Genomic DNA, 19,070 nt, shown 5'->3' on the forward strand with positions numbered 1-19,070 from the left:
CTGTGAATGTGGACAGGGTACAAGAAGAGAAGCCACACTGGAAGGAAGAGAAAAAGGCAGCAGGAGTGTGACACGTACATTTGTGAGACGCAGCAAGAGGCGTGGGACTATGAGGGATGCACATGCATTAAGGGGCCTGGAGGCTGGAGGCCCAGCTTTGCCCCTGCCTGGCTATGAGCGTGGCCTATTTTCTTGAGCTTCTCTAAGCCTCAGTTTCTTTACTTGTAAAATGAGGATGTTAATGGTACCACGAATAGTTAGTGAAAGGTCTAGTAACAGGAATCTTGGGAAAGTGACCTAAGTTCTCTGAGCCTCACTTTCTTTATCTGTAAAATAAGGTCAAAAATACCTCTGTTACATGCATTGTTGTGAGGATGAATGAAATAATGTATGAAATCACTTAGCATATACCTGGTTCACAGTAAATAATCAGTAAACGCCAGCTGCTGTTGTGATGACTATTGGAATGCAATTACATTTTTAAAGAAACATACTGGATTGAAATTGTTCGCATCATTGAATGGTTCAATATATGGGGCAGGCGTCTGACTAGAGCAACAAGAAAACCATGCAAACTCACCAGGTAGTACTGCGCTGGAAAGCAGATAGCTTTTATTTATTTAATAGTTAATGACAGCGAGAGGGGGTGATGGAACAAATGGGTATTATCTTCTCTTCTCTCCTATAGTTAATTAAAATGAAATTATGGACCTGTACAATTTCAAAATATATGGATGGACAGGATAATATTATTAATAAGATTAGCTTTTCCAATTTAAGACCAGTTTTTTCAATTCACTGGTGCCCTAAAGTTTCTGATTTTGCTATCAATGGTGAAGAGGAGTTTTGACATTATACGGTTAAAGAGAGAATGACTTCCGCTGAAGCATTTGATTTTAAACAAAGTGATATTGAGCCTATTGATAAAACAAAGGTCAGTCCAAGAGTGTGTGGGAATAAGGTACATTTTGACAGAAAAAAGAATGAGGCTTTAAAAAAAGTTGTTTTCTTTCTTTTTGTTTGTTTGTTACAGCTAAAGAAATCTCCAATCACCATTCACTTCAAATATACCACCTTGATTTTACTTTTTTTACTTTGCTTTAGGTAATTTTTGTATGAATGTTCTCAATAAAGAATTTTCTTATAAACATTTATTATTTTGAGCATTACCAGTTTGCACCTCAAAATGGAGTACTGTGAATTTTTTGAGAGACGCTAGAAGAACAGAAGAAACAGTAAACTTTTAAGGCAAGACATCTTTCTCCTCCCACTGTAGCAGCAAGAAGAAGAGGACATTTGCTCTTTATTATTTAAGAGCCTTTTAAAAGTCACATGGAAAGGCAAGCACTCCAAGGATTTTTTGATTCCTTTTGACTTTGGCCAAGAAAATGAAATTATTGAGAACAGCCAACCTTTCATAAAATATTGCTGTTGGAGGGACTTTTTGGTGGGTTAAATATTATAAAATCATTGTTTTCTGGTCAATGCAGAACAGGGAGAAAATAAAAAATAATTATTGGATAGGAGCATTTTGGTGGGTTTTGCATCTTATGTCAGAATGTCACACCAAAGGCTCGGCTTGATGGGGTTGCTTTTCTTATCTTAGGTGACCAGATGATGTGTTAAGGCAAAAACAAAGTATTTTTTCCCCCTCAGGTTTTTGGAAATAGACCAAACACATAGTTCTCAAAACCACCTTCCTCTAACCCCAACCTTTGATAAAGTGCGGGCCAACTAGCTTGAGCTTCTGAACTCATCAGTGGAACATCTTTCCATGTTCAAGCCTCCCTCTGGCTGCTTTTCTGAATTCTCATTACTGAACAAGTGTAGGAAGACCCAGGAATGCCGGAATCATCCAGTCACTGCATGGGTTCACTTCATCCGTATCTCTTTTTCAGAATACTCCTTATTCCTGTCTTATTTCAAATCCTGCTGTCATCAGGGTGATGAAGAGCACTTCTTAGACACTCGACAACATGGTGGAGGTGAAGATCTGTTGTAAAATCTGAGGGATGTCCTTGGTATCCATGGCAACGAAAGACCGACCAGCTGGTAAAGTTCTCTGCAGCCTGCCAGGATGGAAAGGGTAAGAAAGTTACCCCTGTAAATGGTGCTCCCTTCCACCTCCTGCCCTGGCAAACCACAGCCTCCTAATGGTTTCTTAGGACAGGAAGTTTTTACTTTCTCCTATCTTGCTCTCTGCCTACCACTGAATTCATTGTCATTAAGCAATGAAAGGCTTGGAAGAGCAACAAGGAAAGACACAGCAAAAGCAGGGAACTGAAAGGAAGGTCTTTTCAGTGAGAAAGCTGGCAAATTTGAAGAGAAAAAATTTTCTTCCTTTCTTTACTGCCGTTTCTTGGTATTTCATATTCTCTTGGTAGAACAGAGCCCTAGGGATTCATCTGGGATCATCTCACCTCCTGGGTCTAGTCAATATGCTGACCTCACACTGTATTGCTAATGCTTTTCCTTCCTTAGAAAACAGGCCTCTAAAAACGCTGCCGAGGCAAACCCTGAGTGGTTCTTTCTCTCTTTCTTTGCCTCTCTCTCTTTTTTTTTTGGTCCACATCACACAATGTGAAATGCGATCTGGATTGTCCAATTATTGCTTCAATGACACTGAGGTTATACAGGCTTATGAAATGTTTTCCAACTCATTTTTAAGTAAATTTTAAAAAACTTATAATGGGTTTTGATTTGAATTATCCTTAAAAATAACTTGTCATTGAAGTTACGATAATTTTTTAAATACTAATTTATCATTTGGAACAAAAGGCCATTTTGAAGGCAACAAAACTGTAAGACACAGTTCTCTTCAAAAGAACGCCTCCTTTCACTGTGCCAGGAAGTCTGGCTTTGGAATGACATTTAATAAAATTCAACCATCCTGCAGTATCGTATATTTGGCATGCCTGGTAAGCCAGCTAATTCTGCTACATATCTTTTGCCAGTGGATGTTGGACCATTTCCCTAGGAAACCACAAGGGTATTATTGTGCTTTCTTAAGTATTCAAACAGGATCTGTTCACTAGAAAGACAAAATAGCCATTTCATCTCAGCTAGTATTTGTTGAGCTTGTTGTCTGCCTAATAGTGGGCTGATGCTGAGGAAAATCTGGGTGGAAAAGGCATAGTTTGTGTTTGAGGATGTGGAGGTTCTAAAAGATGCAAAGCGCTGACTTGTAAAAACTACGAAGAAAGCAAAGTCATGTCATCAAATGACTGTAACGACATGATATTAAGTCTGTTCTCAACCTCACTCTGCAGCCTTGCAGCAAGGCAAAGGGAATAGAAAGAGAAAAAGATGCTAGCACTTTGGATACTAAAACATTTCCAATCACAGAGTATGACAAGTAAAAGGGGTGGAATAACAAAAAGGTAGGCCCTTTGTGCTTTAGGCAGGAATTTTTTTTTTTTTTTAAGATTTACTTTCACTGGTGTTTTGTGTTTCTTACAGGTATTTTAAACACAGAAAAAAACCATGAGCTCTTTCTGTTTGTAATTCAAAAAGATAAATGTTAGTGTGCTCAAGTTATGAAAGTGTTTCCAGATCCTCCTTTCAGATCATACCCACTGGTATTTATTGTCTGATCATAAGATTCTCTATTGAATATTCAGTATATTCAGTGTAGTATCTAACTATATGTATATTATCTTACGTTGTCGCCAAGTGTTTCACCTGCCTTGTCTCTCCAGCAGTAGGAAGGGATATATGTGAGTGTGTCTATATATACACAGGCATGCATATATGTAGGCGATGTCTCTATGGGGATATAATACATATGTGTGTATATATATGTATAGACATTCATATACACACACTATCTTCGATGCTAGGAAAATAGATGTTCATGATTTTTAATATGATTTGAACACAAAATGATTAGCCTGGGCTTAGGACCTTGATATAAAATGCCAAATGTATAAAATACTACCCCATTTATTAGTGAAAAATCAATGTGTCAATGATTTATTATTGGTTTAAATATAAACTAAAAAATAATTAATTTAAAATTATTATTGTTCATTCAAACAAAAGCTAGAACATATCCCCTCCACTAGATTATAAACCCCTCGAGGCTAGCAACTCTAGTTTCTGTTTTTCCTCCATCTGCCTCACTGTCCCTCATGGTGCTAAGCCTATAAAACAGCATGTGTTAGCTATTCAGTATCTCTGTACCTGCCCTTTTCTGTATGCTCAGATGACACTTACCTCGTTGCTTGATCACCTAAAGAACCAATAAAAATGGCAAAAGCATTTACTTGAGGGTCACTTGTGAGGATTTGAGCAAACTTAGCAGGATGTATTCCATATCGTGACAGATTTGCATCACTCAAGACTATGACAAAGTACTCATCAGCTTCTTCTTTGACAATTTCCTTGATGGCATGTTCTGTCCCTTCTAACGTGTGGTCCCCACTCATGCAGAACTGAGAGTGGGCATGCATTGTCTGGAGGTAAGAGAAGTTGCACAAAAGCCATGGTGAGAAACTTCTTTTTAAACAAAGATGATTATTTTTCTATTGACCATGAGCATGCATACATACCAATTATTACCCACGTTCTAAGTTAGTTCTATTTAATTTGCATATTTGAGTGACAACAGTATACAGTGATATTTGTATCCGGCATAGAATTTCATTAGATATAGGAATCATTCCAAAACTATCACAGTGGGCACTTAGTTTTAAAATGTAAGCTTCCACTTAAAGTGAGAAAACAAGAAAATATTAAACTTGGTATCACATTGGAGGATGCAGATGACACAGGAGGAAAATAAGGAATGAGCTGAGTTTCCAATAAACAAAGTTACAATACTAAAAACATTGTACTCATATCAATAACGACGGAGGAAATTTACTTATAATCGTGATATGTATTTTTCTATTGCAGGCTTAATTGTGTGAAATCAATTATACAAAAAACTGGGGACAGAGAGCACTCTAAAAGCGGTCATTCTGCTCACCAATGATATGATTGTATATCTAGAAAACCCTAAAATCTGATAAATGAATTCAGTAAAGTCTCAGGCTACAAAATCAATATACACGAATCAGTAACACTGCTATATGCCAACAATGACCAAGCTGAGAATCAAGAACTCAATCTCTTTTACAATAGTTGCACACACACAAAACCCGAGGAATATACTTAACCAAGGAGGTAAAAGAGCTCTACAAGAAAAACTACAAAACACTGATGAAAGAAATCACAGATGACACAAACAAATGGAAACACATCCAATGTTCATAGATGAGGAGAATCAATATTGTGAAAATGACCATACGGCCCAAAGCAATCCACAGGTTCAATGTAATTCCCGTCAAAAAACCATCATTATTTTTCAAAGAACTAGAAAAAACAATCCTAAAATTCATGTGGAACCAAAAAAGAGCCCAGATAGCCAAAGCAATACTAAGTAAAAGCAACAAATCTGGAGGCATCACATTACAGGGCTTTAAATTATACTAAGGCTACAGTTACCAAAACAGCATGGTACTGGTATAAAAATAGGCACGACCAATGAGACAGAATAGAGAATGCAGAAATAAAGCCAAATACAGCCAATTGATCTTTGACAAAGCATACAAAAACATAAATTGAGGAAAGGACACCCTATTCAATAAATGTTGCTGGGAAAGCTGGCAAGCCACATGTAGAAGAATGAAACACTGCTGGTGGGAATGTAAATTAGTACAACCACCTCTCATACAAATCAACTTATACAAAATCAACTCAAGATAAATCAAAGACTTAAATCTTAGACCTGAAACCATAAAAATTTTAGAAGATAACACTGGGAAAACTCTTCTGGACATTGGCTTAGGCAAACAATTCATGACTAAGACCTCAAAAGCAAATGCAACAAAACAAAAATTAATAAATGGGACCTAATTAAACTAAAACCTTCGCACAGCAAAAGAAATAATCAGCAGAGTAAACAGACAACCTACACAGTGGGAGAAAATCTTCACAAACTATGTATCTGACAAAATACTAGTATCCAGAATCTATGAGGAACTCAAACTAATCAGCAAGAAAAAAACAAACAATCCCATCAAAAAATCGGCAGAAGATGTTAAGAGTCATTTCTCAAAAGAAGGTATGCAAACAGACAACAAACATGAAAAAATGTTCAATATCACTAATAATCAGGGAAATGCAAATTAAAACCATAATGAGATACGGTGGTATCTTACACCTGCAAGAATGGCCAAAATTAAAAGGTCAAAAATTAATATATGTTGGCGTGGATTGCTGAAAAGGAAACATTTACACTGCTGGTGGGAATGTAAATTAGTACAACCACTGTGGAAAACAGTATGGAGAGGCCTTAAAAGAACTAAAGCAGGTCTACCATTCAATCCAGCAATCCCATTAATGGGTATCTACCCAAAGGAAAAGAAGTCATTATATTAATATGAAAAAGACACAGGCACACACATGTTTATAGCAGCACAATTAGCAATTGCAATGATATGGAACCAACCTAAGTGTCTGTCAACCAATGAGTGATAAAGAAAATGTGGTATATATACACCATGGAATACTACTCAGCCATAAAATTGAATAAAATAATGGCATTTGCAGCAATTTGGATGGAGCTGGAGGCCATTATTCTAAGTGAAGTAACTCAGGAATGGAAAACCAAATACTGTATGTTCTCACTTATAGGTGGGAGCTAAGCTATGAGGACACAAAGACATAAGAGTGATATAATGGACTCTGGGGACTAAGGTTGGGGAGGTTCTCAGCGGGGTGAGGGATAAAAGACTACATATGGGGTACAGAGTACACTGCTCGGGTGACAGGTACACTATCTCAAAATTCACCACTAAAGAACTCATCCATATAACCAAAAACCACCTGTACCCCAAAAACGATTGAAATAAACAAACAAATTTAAAAAGGGGTCATTCTTTTCCTTCTACTGCACATGTAGGGGCTGAGAAGAGCCGTATAGGACATACAAGGGAGCCTAGGTTGTAGAATCCCAATCTAATACCAAGTGCCCTAAAAATATGTAAGGAACAAATTTTAAATTTTATATGGTGGAGAAAAGGATTTTAGGCATGATGGGTGTTTTCTCCGTTCAACGTTTGAATGTTTGTGAAACAGTTTTTTTCTTTGCTGTATATCTACTGCTTCTTCAATGAATCTTTTGTCTTTACCTAATTTGATAGAAGCTTTCATAATACAGAGGCAATAAAATACATTTACCTTCAGAATTTCTAGTCTTTGCTTATTGTCCTTGGGGATTTTGTGAATTGGAACCAGGCCAATGTTGTAGCCATCTCCAGAGTGTCCAACGATGTCATACTACATGCAAGAGAACCAGAAAGTTATAAACTTTTCTCCACAAAAGAAGAGTCATTAGATCTTTAATGTTCAACTCTTTGAACTGTTATTGTCCAAAGTTGCTCAACATATGGCCATAAAGAAATGCAGTGAGACAGATGTGTGTTTAATTCCCTAGTCTCACTATGTACATGAGAAACTCCTGTCTACTGAGAAAGGCTAGAGCGGGGAGTCAGGTGCAAGCCTTTCACAGAGTCTGGAAAAAAGTCTGGGGTCTGAGATAAACTATAACTGGGGTGAGGTAGTTCCTTCCAACTTTGAGTTGCACATACTCTAGGTGTTGTAGAGCAATGCAGTTATTTCTTTTCATGTATGCTCCTTTTAAAATGGTGAGTTATTTGAAGGTGAGGCCACAGCTTATTTCTCTTTGAATTTCTAGAATCTAAGAGGTGCCTAGCATGTTTATTGCACAAATGCTGTAAGAGAGTTTGCAATTAAGTTGGGGCAATAAGAAGCTTTCCCCTTGCATGTGGGCTACATTCTTCTACAAATAAGCTGTTTGAAGCTGGAATGCATTCCCCCCCCCTCAGCAATCATGGGATAAGTGGTGGTTAGGCCATGCTAGCTGACAAAAACAATCCATAACATCACTGAAACTGCTGTGTTTTAAATGGAAAGAAACAAAAAATTTGGTTGAAATTGTTATTATGCAAAAATAGGAAGTGAGAAGAAGGGTTTCTTGGGGAAGATGAGTCCCATTATAGATACAGTGAACTTGTGCCCGGGAGGGAGATGTGGCTAGGGGTGAAGACCTAACAGTTATCCCCAGGATGGAATAAATGGAGGCCCATGTATGATGTTAAATATGTAAAAGCTACACATCAAGCTACCAACTGTTAAATAAAATACGTTCTGTCCTCCTACTTTGATAAAATATATGTTATAATAACCTGGAAAGCTAGGGCCAAATTTCAAATACTTGGGTTCCTGGAAGTTCTGTGCTAGAACACGGTCACATGGGCTGTACTGGCCCCTGGCCCATAGCCCATGCCCTTCTCTTTTCATGGCTGGCTCTGTCCCACCTCATGAAGGTACCTCAAATGCATGTGTGTGGACACCCAGTGCTCACATCCACACTCCATCACTCCATCATAACCAACAGTTACCCCTTGCCCACCTCTCAGACCTTGGGGTGCTCACACAATTGGCCAGTCTGTCCTAGGAAGATGGACTTAGGAAAGAGGCCCACGCAGGACCTGAAAGTCGGCTTGGGGTCATTTGATGAGGATAGTTGCGGATCCCAGGTACCAGGAGCATGATCTAGAAACAGGCTTTAAAGGCCCTTTGGCCCCATAGACACTTCGCCTCATGTGAGGGCCATGGTCAGAAGAGGCCCAGAGTGGGGCCATCGGTAGGGGTGAGATGGTGGGAGATTATTCTGTGCCTGGTTTAAATATAAAAGAATAGTGAAGGAAATTTATCAATGCATTAAAAAGGTTGACAATAAATGATTTCTAATGATGTAACACATTCCATATAAGAAAAAAAAAATCATTCTTAGTATAGTTTGCTATCAATAGAGTGAAAAGGTACCAAATAAAAACTGAAACTAAAAGCAGCTCAGTTGTTAGAAATTGCTCCGGACAGGAAATTTCTGGCTTCAGCATAGGCTTGACTAAGGTCATCCATGGGTTCAGTGGTAGGATTGGCACAGATGTGGAGAGACCTTGCATAATCCTTCCGTGCAAGCACGCTCCAGGGAGGCCCTGACTGATTTGACAATGGTCATGGCAGGAACTGTTTGTAGTCAAGAGTGGAAAGTTCTGAGAAGGTGCCAGGCAGGTTGCTTTCATTACGGGCTGGTGAAGTAATCTGTTAAACAGGATCTTACACATGAGGGAATAAGATCGGTTCCCTGACATAGAAACTAGGTTTCTTATACTGGGCTGAGGTAAGAGGGCTATGAATGTGTTTGACTCTTCCCTCCCTTTTAACTGATGGCTAGAGTTCTTTCTAATTAGATGACAGTGAATGAGACTATAGAAATCTTTGATCATATGGTCTGTCACAGGGTCAATATAACTGGTCAAAGAGCGGTCAACAAATACAGTGTTTAGCTGGGCTTTATTAAAACAAGATGCAAACTGATTAAAACCTTCAGAAATATTTTAGCAACCATCCATCTATCATTTGATTGAGTGACTGATATATCTATCTACCATTTAAATATAGGCCCAGGAGAAAAAAATGTACTATACTTTTCTAGGCAAATGAGACAAAGAAAGGTGGGTTGTATGCTTCTTTTTCTTCCTTCTTCCCTTTCTTTCTTCTTTTTTCTCCTTCCTTTTTCTTTCTCGTCTCTTCTTTATTTGTGGTAAGGAAAGTGCTGCTTGCAGGAAGACCAGCCTTTGTCTGTGCCTGGTGAGTACCGCAAAGGCATGAGGAGACACCTAAGCGACAGGACGGAGCTTATAAACTAGTTTGCAGGCCCTGGTTTCTCATCTTCCAGATGGGCTTGAGGATTACTCTGTGCCCAAAGTCAATAAAATGCTTGGGAAGAATCTAAAGTACATCCAAATGTGGACCATTCCCTGGCGTTACTGCAGATTATATTAAGCTTCCATTACCAGCAATACTTCTCCATCAAAATTATCTATTATCTGCTATCCAAGGATTCCAACATGGTTTACAAACACTGATTTCCTAATCCTGAAAATTGTGTGGGTTAATGGAAAAGATGCATATTCTCATTCATTTCCATTCTCTAACTCCTAAATCCGCCATTCACCCGATCTGGTTTCGGCGATGATCGTGAAATCCAACTTGATGGGGCCTTGAGCCTGCTTCCATGGAGGAGCCACAGGAGTCAACAAACAAGATCCTCACTGTCATTACCAAACCGCCTAACATTTACATCAGCATTTTTTCTGAGTTCAAAATTTTTATGATCATGATTTCTCCACTTTTCAGAGCATCCCTGAAAACCCTGTGCAGTCTCATGTTTAGCATTTAACATAAATATTAAGCCACAGTAGTAAAGAAAAGCCTCAACTGCAGAGGACAAATTTAAATACTTTTTTGCTTTAGAAATCTGTTTAAATGCCCCTTTGCTATATTTTCTTTTGGAAGTGTTGTTCATGTAGAGAAAAGTATAACAAATAAAAACAAATGCTGAAATTTTGGTCAAAGATGTGGTTTATTATCAAATAAGAATGATGATTTATAATGTTTAGAATGCTTAGGACAAAGTGCTACTAGCAATTTTATGAATAAGATTTATGTGTAAATTTCTATAGGACAGACAACCATTTGCTGGCTTTAGGAGAGGCTATGCTTTATTATGCAGCCACATTGTAAGTAGGAACGAGACAATCATCTAAGGCTATTTCTTGAAACTACTAGGTGTAAAATTCTCATGTTCTTCTAGAAATATAAATACACTATTCTCAGATGGTGCCACTAAAGTCAAGAGAAATGCCAGCAGAACCCTAGTGTTAGTTAGCTAATAACCTATTGCATTAGCTGGCTAACCTTTCTTCATATCATGTAAGTCAACGTGAAAAGAATAATGTCTTGAAAGGTCAAGGATTCTAGACTTGGCTCTGACGTTAACAAGCTTTTTGACTTAGAGAAAATCACTTAACCTCTCTAAACCTTGTTTCTACCTTGTAAACAATGATGGCTTAGAAAGTCTCTAACACTGTATGCTTGTAAATCACTTAACCTCTCTGACAACATGGGGTAATATCTGTCTTACCACCTCCTAGGGTCATTGAAAGGATAGGACAATACACTTACTGACTTTATTGTTTGTTACAGTTTACAAAGGGCTTGCATATATCTCATCTCATTTTTATTTTCTCTACAAGCTTTGGGGTAAGTGTTATCCTTATGTCACAAATGCAGAAACTGATTCTCAGAGATACTAACAGACTTTCTTAAGGTCATAGATCTAGTGTTGGTTAAACCCTAGGTTTTCTGACACTAAATCCATTTTGGTTGTTTGTTTTCATTTTTTGGTTTTCTTTGGAGACAGGGTCTTGCTCATTGCCCAGGCTGGAATGCACTAGTGCGATCACAGCTCACTGCAGCCTCAACCTCCCGGGCTCAATCAATCCTCTAATTTCAGCCTCCCAAGTAGCTGGGACCACAGGCATACGCTGCCACACCTGGCTAATTTTTGTATTTTTTTTTTTTTTTTGTAGAGACAGTGTCTTGCTACATTGCACACGCTGGTTTTGAACTCCTGGGCTCAAGCAATAAACCCGCCTTGGCTTCCCAAAGTGCTGGGATTATAGGCATGAGCCACTGTGCCCGGCCCACTGTTTTTACTACAGAGAAATAACTACTTCCCCAGCTACTCTCCCCTCCCATCTCTACTTAAGTTTTTGAATGGTTGGGTTGGCCAATTTCTACATGCACAATTGAATCTATTCTGAATTCTTGTTTGAATGGACTCAGAAAAGTATGTACAATCTCCTTTGGTCCAATCTCCATGTAGCAATAAGAATTTATTCACAGCCTCAACTGATAGGATGACTGGTCTCCATTTCTAAACCTGTGAAACACTCCTGAGGTACTGGAAAGAGGTTAATTACAGATGCTGAATTAAGTTCTTGATAGAAGAAATTTCCCTGGCAGCTGCTGATTTGTAAGTCATATGTTTCCATTTCCTCCTGGGAGTTAACTCAACCTTTCTGACCAAGGTATCTTTGAGAAAAGTTTGTCTATTATACCTCCCTTGGATGGGTGCCAAGGGTAGGAGAAGACAGAGTACCTTACATAAATGATACACTTGCTCCTGAATTACAGTTTAAAAAAACAAAATTGAGCAGAAATTAAATGGCTATAAGAAACAGGGATGAAACATCAACTAAGAGCCCCGAAGTGGAAGTCAGAAGTGCTGGCTTTGCACTGTAACTGTGTGACCTAGGGCAAAGCATTGAACCTCTTTGAATCTTTGTTTTCTCTTCTGTAAAAAAAAAAAGGTTGCTGAAAATAATTTCCAAGGCCATTCCTACCCTCCCAAATTCTATATAAACTTAATGGATGTTTAAGAATTGTGATGAAAAAGCTTGCTTTTCTTAGTTTTAGGAACTAATGCCTTGTTTTCTTCCATCAAGGGAGGAATGAGTTATCTAAATCTGAGGGTCAGTGGCACCTTTTCCAGAAAGAAAGCCCTCAGAGCCTGTGAAAAATAATCCAGTAATAATCCCTAACACAATGGCTAATTCTTCCTTTCCTTTAAAAGTTTGCTAGCAGTGGAACCCTTCCTTCAAATGAAATACTGCACCAAAGCCCAGCTGAGGAAACATCATGCACTACCTATACATGTGAAATTGCTGTAGTTGAACTGGGGATGGAGGGCGATGGGGCAAAAAGTGCTGCCTACTCACTGCCCCCGTCCACCCCCAATCCTTCAAAGGTTCTTGTTACACTGTTAGAAAACCACTGCCCTACAATATGGTTTAATATGCCTTCACAGAAACAATAAGTTTGAGTTTCTTTTTTTTTTCCAAAGGGCAACTTCTGAACAATGAAATAAATCTCTTTTCTGGACCCACTATTTGAGTGCTTAGCGGAGAAATAGTTATTATTGAGTACTTTGAAAAAAAAAATTAAGCCATTAAGAGCCTTTGAAAAGGAGGTCTATTTCAAGATTACAGTGAAAACATTCCCAGGGGCTTGGAGAAAGCATGAGAAACAAATCGGAATGAAGGTTAAGGGAAAAAAATGCTTCTTGATGAAAAGACAACAGTTCACACAAACAGTACGATTCTACTTCTCACTTTAATTGGAAGCACCGCGTGAACACCAAGAATGAGGCTGACTACAAGAGTAGAGGAGCTTATGCTGATTACAAGCAAATGAAGTGCTAGTTTTCAGTGACCTACTGTGAAGGCTATTCCCGGAAACAGCTGAATTCAGTTGGTAGAGCAATTATGAGAAATGTTAAACACTCCAAATGGCTTAGAGATGTGTCTTGCCACTGAATTACCTTTCCTTCTCAGTAATTCTTGCTCTAGGGTCCCTGTGGTTTGGCACAGGTCATGATAATGTGGAATAAAAAATGGAGGCTGACTCCAGATGAGCCTCCGGGACCTAGACTGTAATGACCCACGGCTCAGGAGCTGCACTCAAGCCAAGCAAAACACAAAGCAGACGCCAAGTGAGATGGGGAGAGCCCGGATCACAGACCAGGCCAGCGGCTTCTGAAGGTTTCAAAGCAAATACAGACTAGACACCTTTACAACGGAGGGAAAACTGCAGGAAGACAACATTAAGAACTGTCTGGAACTGGGGCTGGGGAGTCTCAGATCACACTGCTGAATTCCTAATGACCCCATGTGTGATGCCATTCTGGGCTATGGAATATACATTTTTCTCTAGGAGCTCCTCAAACTGTCTTCTGTTCATGCATAATTTTCTATTTTCTGAGTACACTAAATTCTTTTGTTAGTTATTCCTATTCCCTTTATGCCTTTCACAAATGAGAAAATGAAAGTATTCAGTTGAATATGATCATATAACATAAGGATACAGAACAGAATGCATAGTACACAGGCACTGAATGTATGTGCATCAAATATCTCCGAGAAGAGACTGATAATTCCACTAATAGTGCTTGTACTGGAGAGAGGAGCTGGGAGCTGAGAGGGGGCAGGCAGTGGCTTACTCTTCACTCTTCCTCCTTTTATACCTCTTAAACTTTGTGCTGTGTGCACCAATCACCTATATACCCCCAAACATTTATAGTCAGTCCTTTGTATACGCAGATGTGGAGCCCATGGAGAGGAAGGCCAACTGGAAGATTTCAGCATCCACAGGTTTTAGTATCTGAGAGGGATCCTGGATCCAATCCCTCATAGATACCAAGGGACGACTGTAATTATAAATAGAAATAACTCTTACAGAACGTAAGGAGCTCCATCCTATCTCCTTCCTGCCCTGCACATTGGCCTGGGCCACAGAGAAAGTCTCTGTCTCAAAAAAAAAAAAAAAAAAAAAAAAAAACTATAAGATAACTGGCCTGGACCCTCATGAGAGGGTCATGAGAGTGACTGTTATGAAAAGCAAAAAAATGCTGTGGTAGGGGAGGGGGCTGTTCTAGACTAAAAGAGGCAAAGTAAGGTGTGAACTTTGGCTCCTAGGAGGACAGCAGGGAGAGGGGACAATTATAAAAGATACTTTTGGGACAAACGATAAAATTGAATTTGAGTTGGATTTTATAAGACAGTATGGGATTACTGATAATTTTCTTAGGCATGATAATGGTGTTGAAGTTGTATTAGAGAAAGTCCTTACTCTTACGAGACATAATGAAGTATTTAGAGGTAAAGTATTAAGCGGCTTATAATTTACTTTCAAATGATTTGGGGGAGGGGGTAGAGAGAGTACTATAAATATTTGGAGAGAAACACAGCAAGTGAGGCAACATGGTAACAATTAATGAACCTAACTGAGGGCACGGGGGTTTTACTTTTCTTTCAACCTTTTCGTAGGTTTAAAATTTTTCAAGTTAAAAAGTTGGGAAATAAAGGAGAAAGTTTAAAAATGAAACCAAACAAAAAAAGGGAGAACAAATAAGAGTCCTGGGCTCTATGCTACCATCTCCTGCTAGCCTTCTGACTGCAGGGAAAATCCACCTGTCTGTGGAAAGAGGACGGTGGAGTACATGGCTTCCGAGGTGATCCCCGTTCTAAAGTCTGTGGACACGACCAGGAGTTTGCAGGAACAGGACTCACATGCCTTGCTGGGTCCACCTTGTCCCTCCAGACACTCACCCAGGTATCAGTTTTTCTGACAGAGGCTCAAAGAGCCTGTTTTGTGATGCTTTAAGGTCTCTTCCTTTGGTTGGAAAGATTTTAATACACTGGTTTCTTAAGACTTTCTATGGTCTTAAATAAGGCTCTAATGTAACTGTAATGAATGCGATGGAACTAAAACCACTAATGTGCTTCTTGTTAAGAATTTAATGGCATAAACAATGACTTCAAGGCCTGAAAAACTGATTTTATCTCGGTGTCTTGCTGCAATTTCACTTGGATTTTTCAGTCAGATGTTACTATGGTTGTCTTCTCAATATATCTGTGGTTGTGCTGATAAAGACTGAGGAAATTCTTTACACGATTGTGGCAACTGAAGAGTGTATTAGCAAAACACTGTTTTAGGGATGATACCCACAGAGGCATGTGTGAAGAAGCACGCTCTGCTCGCACATTGCTCACTGAACCTTCTATCAGAGTGAGTAGTTTTCATCCTCTCCCTCACTGGGCTGCCCAGCAGAATGCTCTACTCTTAGGAAGTGCTCAGGTCATGTTTGTAATTTCACCGAATTTAACTGACATCCAGCTGGTCATATGGCAACAGTTTGGTTTGTAACTGGCAATAAAAAAAATGAAACAACATCTTGTGAAATGCTCATTTCCTTGACATTGTTCCTTTTGTGTGTGTGACAAATCTCGTTTCATTAATAGTTCTTCCATATTATACACTTTTATAAGTGAGAACTGAATAAATGGAGATCTTTCTATACACTCGGCTGCGTGAGATGCAATGAAATACTCAGCCTGCTGTGTGACAGTCATACCACCTCCCTGGAGGCGTCGGAACGGCTCCCTGAACACCAGCAGCCTTGCCACCTTCTTCCCTGTCTCATCCTTGACCCAGTCCTGGGGAGGGAGCTGTGTCAACCAATTTGTGAGTTAATTCCTAATGAATTTTCTTTCTAAAAACTTGGGAGAGGTAGTTTCACATGTCAGAGCAGTTCTGCTCTCAAAAATGTAGACATCCTATTTCTAACAGGAGATTTTATTCAAGCTAACTCCGAATCTGCCAATTTTAATGGTAGTATATTTGCTATGGTCTACATTGGTTTAAAACCTCCCTGTAGGGCCAGGCGCGGTGGCTCCCACCTGTAATCCCAGCACTTTGGGAGGCTGAGATGGGCAGATCAAGAGGTCAGGAGTTTGAGATCAGCCTGACCAACATGGTGAAGCTCTGTCTCTACTAAAAATACAAAAATTAGCCGGACATGGTGGTGGGCACGGTGGTGGGCACCTGTAATCCCAGCTACTCAGGAGGCTGAAGCAGAAGAATCGCTTGAACCCGGGAGGCAGGGGTTGCAGTGAGCCGAGATCGCGCCATTGCACTCCAGCCTGGATGACAGAGTGAGATACTATCTAGAAACAAAACAAAACAAAACAAAACCTCCCTATAGCTCAAAGAGAGCTGAGGAACACTGAAATTCAAGATCCATAAAACAGGAAAATGGACTGATCCAAATATTGGCAACACTCAAAGGTTTTGAAACATTAGGTATGATATGGGTATTTATGCTGATACAATAGATGTCTAACTATTCTTTAGTCATCAGTGGTCCAAGTGATTTAAGAGCTATAATCTATCTCATACTAGAAAGGACCTAAAATATTTTAAAATAAACATTTTCTATAAACACATAAAGCATAAAAAAAATCAAGGAAAACTTATATCTGAAGGAAGCAAGGGTGAAGAAAAGGAAAAAGTTGAACACCGGTCTGCAAGCCTTGAGACATAACGAAGTTGTCATAGCTGGTCTTTGATTTTGGCTCTGAGCTTCCTGGCAACTAAAACCAAGAGGGAATCTTAAGCGGCTCCATGGCTTTCACTAATCACAAGGGGAGACACATTTCAGTTCTTCAAGGGAAACAAAGCTGCTCCCCACGGTGAAGGTCCATGTCTTATTTGTATTCGTGTCCTGTACTTGGACAGAGTCCGGCAACCCACAGCATTCATTAGCTGAAGCTGCCCTTCTTCCACTTAATTCTAAAAGGAATTCCTCATGTAAAGCTTCACACAAGGGGCCCTGGGAAATTCAGGGGGGCAGTATCCTTAATAATAGGCCTAAAGGAAATGAAGCGATGGGTTTCATCAATCTGTTTCTTGTTGCGTACCTCATAACACAGAGACACAACTCAGGGAAGCAATCCTGAGGTGCATGTGTGATGTCAAGCCTAATAGCAATCTAAGATCCCCCGTTTCTGAAGGACATGTTTGATCTGTAATGAAATCCAGTCTGTCTATGGACTATGTGTCCTTCATGCACGTCTGCACATACAGCATTTCTCCTGATTGAACTTTTGATAATAATTCCATGGCAGGTGACTGAATTCAAGGTTGTTTGCTCTGGTAAGGGCCAGAAGTGCAGGTGCTCTCTGCGGCTGACTAAGAGAGGATTAATAGGCTCATATCAAGCAGTAACACGGCAGCACCGCAGATCCCTTCTCCACCCTCAGACTTCTGAAATGGAGGGTGTAGCACAAACTAAGAATACCAAAATGGAAACAGTTGAAAAGGAAGGCTGCTTTTCTCCTGGGATAATCATCGTCATTGTTAGCTGGGGAGACACCAGTGACTGTATAACCCTTGCCCACATGGAAATGGAACGTGATAGTGAAGCTTTCAGGGTGGACTCGAACTTTGGAAGGCTGCTTGGCTAGTGATGGGACAAGAGGGGGTGGGTATGGGGAATTAGGGTAAGGACAGGAGACTCTGAGGAGTCTGGGAACAGACTTTTGCTTCTAAGCAGCTCATTTTTTTTCTAACATCATGGCTGCAGCATTTCTTCTGCAGTAATCAGTCTTTTAAATTATGGCATTATTTTACAATTACTCCTTCAGATAAAACAAAAGCTTCACTTTCTCTGCACTGATGAAAGAGCTGGTGAGAGGATGAAGATTTTCATTCACTCTGGATGGAGTTTGAATCTACCTATCCATCATCGTGGTCAATGACGCCTCTCATTATTCTTAGTTCATGTCATTACCTTGAACTTCTCCTCATAGTTCTCGAAGGCTTCCATGACCATACACACAGCCTCCATCGTGCGCTCGAGCCGGCCATCCATTCTGTTGAAACGGTACATGCTACCAGACACATCCACCACCAGGCGCAGACGCTTGGGTTTCTGTTGTGGGCTGCCAAGCTGAGGGAAGGAATAACAGAAAAGCCATTTGTGAACTGGCAAACTTCCCCTGGTGGCTGTCTTGGGGATCTCATAGAAGCCCCAGCGTGTCAGCCCCAAGATGGGCAGACCAGCCATAGGCTCAGCCCTGCACAAGGCTGTCCTAGCAGGTAGCAAGGCATCTATGGGTTGTATTGCAGTAAACAGAATTTCAGACTTGTGCTAATGGTTGGGGCCACATGGAAAATATTCTCCTTTGGAATATAGTCTTTTCAAAGCTCACTCTAGTAAAGTTGACTTATTTAGGTTGATGCCTTAAAAATAATATGGTGACTTAATAATCTGGAATGACATGTCATTTTCACTTCATGCCTCAGAGTCAGTAACTCTAGCAAGAGTTTGTGTTATTTTGGAGGGAAGCCCATATCAATTTTACTTGTACGTGTCGGGTAGTGACCTGAAAATTACTCTCCACATAGGCCACAAATAATGTCAGATTCCTAAAACAGAGTTATGTGATGGGGGTCTGGCAAAGAAATTAATGAAAAGATTTTAAAAACGACTTTTGTGTTTAGTAAGCCACACATCTTCTCTTCCTTCCACATTACTGAATTAGTGCTTTTCTTTTCTTGGCAGTTTGAAAGCATAAAAGTGGCATCAAATTGCTATCTAGAAACAACTGTCCATTAAGATTACAAGATTAAGTTTGATTTTAGACCCACAACTGCCAATTTGCAGATTTAAAAAAAAGTTTGTTAGTTTTGCTGACAAGAAAAAAGAAGAAGGCTGCGTGCAGGAGCTCATGCCTGTAATTCCAGTGCTC

At 39.7% G+C, this 19,070-nt stretch overlaps 1 protein-coding gene across 1 annotated transcript in view; it reads right to left on the minus strand.

Annotated features, from left to right (window-relative positions):
* Positions 1-584: 584 nt before the first annotated feature.
* LOC105546938 (von Willebrand factor A domain-containing protein 8) overlaps positions 585-19,070 on the minus strand; it is a gene marked incomplete at its 5' end in the record, with an annotated part of 160,509 nt that continues 142,023 nt past the window's right edge. The window contains 4 exons of the mRNA XM_011990268.1: positions 585-2,069; positions 4,216-4,454; positions 7,225-7,323; positions 18,110-18,268. Coding sequence (XP_011845658.1) covers positions 1,961-2,069; positions 4,216-4,454; positions 7,225-7,323; positions 18,110-18,268 — 606 coding nt within the window. The remainder of the gene's footprint in view (positions 2,070-4,215; positions 4,455-7,224; positions 7,324-18,109; positions 18,269-19,070) is intronic.

This window comes from Mandrillus leucophaeus, unplaced genomic scaffold (assembly GCF_000951045.1).
Source record: "Mandrillus leucophaeus isolate KB7577 unplaced genomic scaffold, Mleu.le_1.0 Scaffold375, whole genome shotgun sequence".
NCBI lineage: Eukaryota > Metazoa > Chordata > Mammalia > Primates > Cercopithecidae > Mandrillus > Mandrillus leucophaeus.